The sequence below is a fragment of the Castanea sativa genome, chromosome 1 (genome assembly GCF_040712315.1).
Source record: "Castanea sativa cultivar Marrone di Chiusa Pesio chromosome 1, ASM4071231v1".
In the NCBI taxonomy this organism is placed as follows: Eukaryota; Viridiplantae; Streptophyta; class Magnoliopsida; order Fagales; family Fagaceae; genus Castanea; species Castanea sativa.
Window position 1 is genome coordinate 56,015,939 of NC_134013.1, and position 9,858 is coordinate 56,025,796.

At 34.9% G+C, this 9,858-nt stretch overlaps 1 protein-coding gene across 1 annotated transcript; it reads left to right on the forward strand.

Moving 5' to 3' along the window:
* The first annotated feature begins 1,299 nt into the window (after positions 1-1,299).
* On the forward strand, positions 1,300-3,571 carry LOC142642444 (putative polyamine oxidase 5). The gene has a single exon (XM_075816795.1). The coding sequence runs from the start codon at positions 1,666-1,668 to the stop codon at positions 3,364-3,366; it is 1,701 nt and encodes a 566-aa protein (XP_075672910.1). The 5' UTR covers positions 1,300-1,665; the 3' UTR covers positions 3,367-3,571.
* Positions 3,572-9,858: the final 6,287 nt, after the last annotated feature.

Genomic DNA, 9,858 nt, shown 5'->3' on the forward strand with positions numbered 1-9,858 from the left:
ATTTCATTCACTATTTCACACCTACACTACCCTCCAAAGTTTGCCACAAGATCATTTCCTCTTAAAAGGTGCATGAACTTTGAACTGTTCACTTTAGGAAGTGATTAATTCCAAAATAAGTCGTATGACTCCGTTTAGCAACAAAAAAAAAAAAAAAAAGTCGTATGACTCCAAAATTTAATGAACATTCATGTGTATACTTACTAGAACCTAACTTACAACAATTTGCGTGCACTTGCTACTTATTTGTTAAAAATTGGCTAAAGTACAATACTTGAAAAAAGAAAAAGAAAAAATGAGGCTTTAAAAAAAGTACAATTATACAATTTACTTTTAGGATTAATTAATTCTAGTTGCATCATATAACTCTTAAATTTAATAAACATCATGTGTGAGTACGTACTTAAATCTAAAATCATAACAATTTTACGTGTGTTTGTTAAAAGATATATTTGTTTGAAGTTGATAAAAGTACCGTTGTGCTTAAAAAAATAAAAATGAAGACTTTAAAAAGCTTTATATAGGCTAATAAACTAATGAGAAAATCCCAATTCAAAATGCATTAATAATTTGAGTGCATTTATATTTTACTTAGTTTTGCATCAAATAATCTAACTTTTAGATTTTTAAAATATAAGCTGGCGGTTAGTTTTTTTATCTTTTATTTTTATCACATTTAACATAAAAGTTATGAATGCTATATCTTTTAATAAGCACTATGCAAATGAGTTATCAGAAATAAGTTGCGGCTAAACAGAAAACAACATTCTCTCACATTGTTTGAAATTGAACAGGACATTAACATTGTTGAAATTGAAAAAGAAATAGAAAAAGAAAACTACACATTAACCTTTTTGGAGTAGTAGTGTTCATGGCCCATTAAGCAATGATGACAAATCAAAGTATACAAATTACAAAGTCCATCCACTATTTTTTTTCTTGGTTGAGGACTAGTCCATCGGTTTTCAAATTTTGGAAAAATATTATGATTGTAAGCTATGTATTATTACCTCGTTATGACCCACCCAACGACGGCCCATCTATTGATCAGGACCATTGACTTGTTCAGTTGGTGGGCCGTCCCTAACCCAATTTACATGCGAGGTTGTTGAAAGGCACTATCAACCTTTTAATTTTCTTGCCATCACAATATCTACTTTTTGCCTTTGGGCAACTATTTAGCTTGAGATTTTTTTTCACAAGGGGCTTTATTGAAGTTAATAATTGAAGGGCTAAATAAGTTTGTGAATTGTGATATTTTGTATATATATAAGTGGCTATGGTCTATGGGGGCAGAGAGAGACTATCACTATGAAAGCATTTAAAGAGAGAATGGTCTTTTGGGGTTGAGAGAGACTATCACTATGAAAGCATTTAAAGAGAGAATGGTCTTTGGGGTAGTATAAATAATATAAGCCTATATCACTGGCAGAGCTCAAGAAAAAGTGGAGCCCTGTCTTTATTAGACAGATTTAAAAATGTTAAAAATAAAAGAGTCCCAAGAAGCCATAATAAGCCACATAGCCTAAAACCCTTATAAATTTCTCATCAGTAACTCAAATCTCACCTCACAGTTCATTTCTCTCTCTTTTTATTGTTGTTGTTGTTGTCATATATCTCCTTTGTTTTTAGTGTGTGCTGGTAAAACAACCAAAGCAAGCAACAATGGTGACCAAGAAACCAAGCATTGTGATAATTGGAGCAGGAATGGCTGGCCTTACTGCTGCCAACAAGCTCTACTCTGCCACCGGATTTAAGGACTCGTTTGAGCTGTGTGTCGTGGAAGGTGGGACAAGAATTGGTGGCAGAATTAACACTTCTGAGTTTGGTGGTGACCGTATTGAGATGGGTGCAACTTGGATCCATGGCATTGGAGGCAGCCCAGTTCACAAAATTGCTCAAGAAATCCATGCACTAGAGTCTGACCAGCCATGGGAGTGCATGGATGGGGTCTCTGAAGAGCCAAGTCAGCCTACCACCATTGCTGAAGGAGGGTTCGAGCTTAATCCATCTGTAGTCGACCCTGTGACTACCCTCTTCAAGAAGCTGATGGCTTATGCTCAAGGCAAGCTGGTTGGAGACAGTGCTGCAGGCTGTGAAGGCTTTGAAGAAATTGACTACTATACTAAGTTTGCAGCTAAGGCTTTAAAGGTTTCTTCTACAAGCAATGGTGGTCAAGAAAAGCTCAGTGTTGGTTCTTTTCTACGACAAGGCCTTGATGCTTATTGGGTTTCTAAGAAAGACCAAGAAGAGCTCAAAGGGTTTGGTAACTGGAGCAGAAAGTTGCTCCAAGATGGAATCTTTGCAATGCATGAGAATACCCAGAGGACTTATACTTCAGCTGGGGATCTTTTGACTCTAGATTATAGTGCAGAAAGTGAGTACCGTATGTTTCCTGGTGACGAAATCACCATTGCTAAAGGCTACTTGAGCATAATTGAATCACTAGCTTCTGTTCTACCACCTGGTTTAGTCCAATTAGGCCGAAAGGTCACAAGAATTGAATGGCAGCCTGAAAGTGATGAAGTATCAGGCATGGAAAATGGAAGTGCTACTGCTACTAGGCCTGTGAAGCTACATTTCTGTGATGGGTCAAATATGTTGGCTGATCATGTTATTGTAACGGTTTCTCTGGGTGTACTTAAAGCTGGAATTCGTGAAGATTCAGGTATGTTCAATCCTCCCCTGCCTTCATTTAAGTCGGAGGCAATCTCAAGGCTTGGTTATGGTGTTGTCAATAAGTTGTTTCTGCAAGTGGAAGGCAATGATTGCAACAACTTCCCATATCTCCAAATGGTTTTCCATCGACCAGACTCAGAATTCAGGCATAAGAAAATACCATGGTGGATGAGGAGGACAGCTTCTCTGTGTCCAATTTATAGCAATTCAAGTGTCCTGCTATCTTGGTTTGCAGGGAAAGAAGCATTAGAGCTTGAATCACTTCAAGATGATGAGATAATTAATGGGGTTTCAACAACAATCTCTAGCTTTCTACCACAACCTCACAAGCTAGTGAACTCTAACTCCCATGAGTTGTGCAATGGGACTGCCAATGGAGTGGGGAACTCTCATGGAAGTGAAGTGAAAGTCACAAAGATATTGAAGAGCAAATGGGCTACTGATCCTTTATTTTTGGGGTCTTACAGTTATGTTGCGGTTGGGTCAAGTGGTGATGATTTGGATATAATGGCTGAGCCATTGCCAAAACTTAGTACTTGTAAGTCTGCTGGTTCCCCTCCACTTCAAATTCTGTTTGCAGGGGAAGCAACACACAGAACCCACTACTCTACAACTCATGGAGCTTACTTTAGTGGTCTTAGGGAAGCCATTAGGCTTCTTCAACATTATCAATGTATTGGAGTCTAAGACACTAATTAGTACTTTTTAATTTTTAATGAACATTTGTTTCTATGATATCATTCTCATTTTCAACTAAAGCATCTTTCTCTTTCTTTAGTGAGTCAGTGTGGGAGGAAAGGAAAAGAAATTATGATGGGTGAAAGAGAGAGAGGGAGAGAGGAGGGAACATATTTAGATGTACTGCAAGAATTAAAGAACTTTCTTTCATTTTTCTGTTGCTTTCTCTTTGTTTGGGAGTGTGGTTTTGCTTTTCATTTGATCTCATTATCTTCAAAGCAAACCAACTGAGATTGTGTTTGACATTGAATATTTAAAAGTAACGAAGCAAAAAAAGCTTTGGATGCCCCATCTCTCTCTCCTCACCAAGTGTGTGGTGTGTATTTATGTGTGTGTGTTCGTTTTGGTTTGCTCAATGGACAGGATCCTATAAACCCGGCTCTTTCCAGCTTGGACTGACTTCATCAATTCCTTTCTTGACCCGAGGACTGTTTCACTGCCCATGACATTGTGTTCATAAACCAAACAAGCCCTTGACACTCTTTTGAGGAAATTTCAGGGCATTCCTCTGTTTGAGTTAACAGACATGTGACAACTTGGAAAATTTTTAGGACACAACCAATTCCATACACATTTTTACAACAAATAAATGGTGAGTCCATATAAAATTGACATATATCCGGTCATAGTCTTTAGGATAGTCGTGAAAAGCTAGCAATGGATGTAGAATTGATTGTAGTCCTAGAATAACTCGGGAAGCTGTGACAAAACAATGAGCTGGCTGAAATGTATCTTCATCACATGAAAATGGGATAGAGCCATCGATCTTTAAAGGTCCCATCTACACTACACCTCCTGCCCTATTGGCCAATAGGAGTCAGTCAGGGCAGTGACCAAAGTGTCCTTAACAATGAGACAGAGTTAGAGATGCTTATGGTGATCTGATTGCTCTGATCTTTTGTACCCATTACAATGTTAGGTCCCATTCCATTCATAACATGTTATAATCCAGACTGCCAGACATACGCTCAAGACAGTTAGCTCTTAGTAGACAGTACCAGTAGCCTACCCACTTGACATGGTACTGTCTAATATCTCTACAAAGGTAATCTTAGCTAGATATAGAGAAATTGACTGTTACATAAATAGCATAGATTCCCTTCATATCAGTAACACTAATAACATGCTAATCCCAAGCCCATCCTTTTTAATTTGCTTTATTTTGAATGTAATCAATTGCAAAGCTTGACCATCATGCAGGTCCACATGCCTTGATAAATTTCTTTGTCAGATTTTCCAAACATTGTTAAAAAATGTTATGATACCGACCTCAGTCATTCACTTATTTTGCACACAAAGTTGATGGGAAAGAAAGCTATTGTTTAAAGAGTTTTACACATCAGATAAAGTTTTCACAGAGGAGGTATGACATGTGGCATGCTATGACATCATCTTTGTAACATTTATTTTTTCCTTCCATTTCCATACCAAATAAGCAACAACAAATCACATGATTTAAGGCACTGGTAGGTTTTTCCCAAGTGACCCTTGAAATCTGATGAGCTTTTTGCCTCGGATTGATTTTCTGGGCATATTTGATTGAGGACACTGTATGGTCAAATCATGATCTGTTCATGTTTCATAGTGACTCTATTATTGTAAGATTTGCTAGGCTCTCCCCCAAAAAAACTGGAATGCCCCACCTGCTGTCCCTTTTTGCCTCCTGTGGGCTTCAATAACCCTTCGATGATTGTGCATATCACAGACCACTCTGTCAACAAGTCCTTGTCTAATTCATAAACAAACAAATGAGAATCTGAATTCCCCACCCACACCTCAGTTAATGGTAATTTAACCTTGTTATTACACTTACCTTTTTCCCTTCTTTTTCCTCTAATCATCATTAACAACTCCTTTATCAACAATAGTGCATGTTGAGTTTGAGTTGATTAACTCTCTAGCCTCTAATTACTTAAGCCATTTAAACTTTTGAGGTTCCACTCAATAAACCATAATCATAATTCACTTTGGGTAATGATGTGATTTATTTATTTGTTTTTAACTTTAGCTTAGGATAAAAATTTTTTTTAAAAAAAAAGGTAAATATGAAATTAGAATAGAATTGCTTTTAAATAAGTTAATAAAAATCCATTTATATATATACACACACCTTTTGACCATTATTAAGCTTCAAAGTGCTTTGGATTTGGAAAAAATATTGAATTGACGACACGTGCAAATTGGGCGGTTGATAATGCAAGATGTTACATCTCACTTCCTAATGTTGTAAGTAACTTACATGTTGTTGGCTTCATTTCATACTCACAAATTTGGACCTATTATTTCCAGTTGAGGGTGACTAAAGTAAATGTTATTCATTTCTTGGGATTGAATAAAGTTTTTAACATGATACAAAAGAGTGAAACTTGGATCATGGGTTTAAATTCATCGTCTAATGAGGTCAATCAAAGAATAATTAGGTTGTAGATAATCTCTTGAAAGCTTTTAAAAAAAAGTCATTTGATTATAAATAGCAGTAATAAGGTGCTTAAATCAGTTGATTTAACCCTTTGCTTTTTTTTCTTTTTTTTTTTTAAAATATATAAAATTGCATCACCTTTCACCATTGGACACCATTTCTTTTTCTTTACCACGTGTCAAACTACTATATACTAATGACCCATGTTTTGCTTTTTGGAAAATCTTAGATTAAAAGTCTAATGATGCATTAGGAGCTGTCTGCCTGACTTATTCTTTCAAAATTAGAATAACTTTCCTATCCTTACAGAGCCAATGATGTCCATAGTGAAGATAACTGACTTAAGTAGGTTATCATTTTGGTATCTTAACCATTTGCTTTAAAAAGGCCTTGTTGTAATGATAGGAGGAGGAGACCCTTTAACCAAAAGAGCAACTAGCATGTCTAAAAATTTGTGTAAGGGAATCTAGAGCTCTAGTCATAGGGTTCTAGGGTCATTGGATGGTTCCCAACTCCCAAATACTCACAAACTGATCATTGAAAATTATGGTCCTAATTGATACTATCTTTTACCTACAAAGCTCTACTTGTTGAAGCAAAGGAGCCATGTTTCATAGTCATAGATATGTCCTTCACTACAATTCAAAAACACTATCTTCTAGGATTTGTACTGTTCATGAATGGTCCAATAATGTCAAGCCTGTTGGGAAACTATCAGTAGAGAACAAAATTATGATTTGAACTTTGATGCTATGTTGGCAAGAGGGATTTCAGGCAACTGTAAAAGTAACCTGTAGGTAATAACTAACAAGGTGGTACTGGTACCATTTTTTTTAATATATTTTTCAGCAAAAAACAAAAACGAGCAGTACTATTCCTTTTTTTTAATTTATATTTTTCATTCACAGATGTTGGTCAATATTCACCTATCTGAGAACTGGCCAGGAGCAGTATCAGTGAAATCAAATCAGTGAAGAGAGATGCTTCAAGCCTCTGTGAATGTGCTTGTCCCATACTATCATTTATTAGTGCATGATAATCTAAAGGTTAAGGTATTGATGTCTAGTAAATAGTAAGGGTTATCTTGGCCGGATGCCAATGTACCCCATTGAGAAATATGAGTTACAAATGGTTTAGGATCAGGTTATAGGGGCCACTCCAGGCTCATTAACAATTCTATAGGATCAGTCACTCGTTAGAATGAGTAGTTTGAGGAACATGTTTTAAACAAGCATAAAAGAAATGATCTAATTATTGCTGCACATGTTGAGTTATAAACTGTCATACATACTATAATTGAAATAATTTTTTCAATTATATATCTTGTACACACAATGTGTAATTATTACTACTACTTTTCAATATTATATTTCCACTACAAAGAAACTGGAAAGTTTACACTTGGATTTTTGCACTATACTGCTTTTAAGAAAATGTTCAAATTCGATGTGATATACTAATTGTTGGTTGAAAAGTTTGGCCCTCAAAAAATTATCCTTTGCATGCCCCATTTGAAACTGTGAAATGCTTATTTCAATATTAATATACATAATGGTGCCGTCATCATATAAACAATTTCTTCCTTTTCAATTATTAATTATTGTTGCACACGTTGAGTTATTCACTATTATACACACCCTAATTGAAATTGTGTTTTGAAAATATGACTTCAATTATGTATCTCATATATACAGTGTGTAACTATCACTATTTATTTTCAATATTGTATTCTCACTATGGAGGAATTGAAAATTTTAGATTTGGATTTTCATACTATATTACTTTTAAGAAAATGTTCAAATTCGATGTGATATACTAATTGTTGGTTTAAAAGTTTGGCCCTAAAATTTTTTTCCTTTAGACATCCCACTTGAAACTGTGAAATGCTTATTCCAATAATAACATACATATTTTAGAGGAATATGGTGCCAGCATCATATGAGCAAATCTCACTAAGAACAAATTCCAAATCAAGGATGAAGGGACAAACATAAGTGGATATGGTGCTTACCCAATCTTTTGATACTAGTTGTCTTTATTCGGGCCATCAACGTTGTTCACATTTCTTATATGATTTTTATATTAAAAAAAAATCATCCATAAAATCCTACTATCAGCACAATCTCATTAGTGCCCGATTAGGATGCACTTCTAAGTTATAAGTCAATTTATTGTTTATTTTTCATATTATCTTCGGGTCTTATGTGAGATACCTACTTATTTTATTTAACTTTTACCTTTTATTTATAGTACTTTCAAGGAAAAAATAAATAAATTGTTCCCAAATAGACACTAAAATCTAATGGTTGGGATCACACTAATCATGAAAAAGAAGGAGGAGGAGATTATAGTTAAGTTAATAATTAATTGTTTTATTGGATATATCAAATTTCCCCTACAATTAATAATTACTATTATACATAATTTTTGATTGAAATGTCCATTGAACATTTTATAACTCAAATTCAACCAAATCCATTGTGTATTTGGTGCAATGTAAATCTTTGAACTTTTAAATTATCCAAATAAGATATTCTGATTTAAGCACCCAAATCAAAAATCCACGAAACCAAAATCCTGCTATTTGATACATAGGCTTTTATATATATTCCAGGTAGGTTTTGTAGAAAGATGATGCTAAATACTACAAAATTTATTAGTTAAATTTTAGAAATTGATGCGTTAACTTTACAATATAAAACAAAGATTCGTAATGTCGTATTACAAGTACTACAAATTTTATTACATTGCCTTAAAAAGTTGATGTGTTAACTTTTAAAGTATACAAAAAATAGTAAATAGGATATTTATTTATTATGTTGTTGATTTGACACCAATAATATTTGTAGTCATGTCAATTTGTTAAATTTCGTAGTAAAATTAGTAGTACCTTTAACATTACTCCAAACAAATAATAACTAAGATATTTATTTATAAAAACTTTGTTTTAGTCAATGGTTATAACTCCTGGTAAAAAAATTAGCATGACTGCTGATGATGTCAAAAATCGCCAGTGAATTGCACAGTCCTCACGTGCTCTTAGGCAGAACCTGCGAAATAGAAATAAAGAAGACCTTACAAAGAATACCGCTGTGGTATAGGCCAAATACTCTCCGAAGATTAAGTTAGAGAGAATTTCTACAACTCTGAGAGCCAGAGTTGGGAAAAATTACGCGTAACTTAATTTGTGAAGGCTTTGAGGTTTTTATAGTAGTGTAGGGCTGACCTTAATTTCTTGGTGGAGAAGATATTTTCTTGTAGAGAAGATCCTCATTAATGCTCGCAATTTACGAGGTCCTTTCCTTGTAGGGATTCCTCCGATTGTAGTTGGGCGTAGAGTGTGTCAAGGGGGAAATTGATGCCTCTATCTAAAATGTTGGGAAGCCAAACCGAAACTCGACTATGGGCTCTTGAGATGGTACCCCAAAGGCTTTCGGTGTGATGACAAAGCCTATCCAAAAAAGAAACAAAAGCTGCACTTGACAAAACAACAACAAAAGCCCAATGAAAAACACGTTACAATATTTAATTAGTACATTAGTGGTCCTGGTCTGAAAGTTCAAGTGAAATCAAAACTCCAGCGGTAAGGGTAAAATTACACTTAGTCTAGAAAAACATATTTAAACAGTCTCATGGTCAATGATTAAATAAGTTTAGGAATGTGTTAACTCCTGGGGGTCCTTGCATGTCTTGGTCAGGAGAGTTCATTATACTTTCAGTCACCATTACATCAACATGAGGGAAGAGTTCGATTGTTACATATACATTATATCCTTCAACGGTAAAATAAAAAATAAAAAATAAAAGTTCCATGGGAAGAGGGAAATGATTAATTGGCATGGTATGAAGGGAGAGAGGGATCCCAGCTCAGTGCAGCAAATATCAAACTAGGATTTTGGTGAATGTGTGTTCATAAGGCATGGATGAGACAATGTGGGCTATTTTGAGTGAGTGAGATGGGATTAACTCTAAGATTAAGGCTTTTTGTGAGTAGTAGGTTGTTGTGACTCGTTGGGAGACAT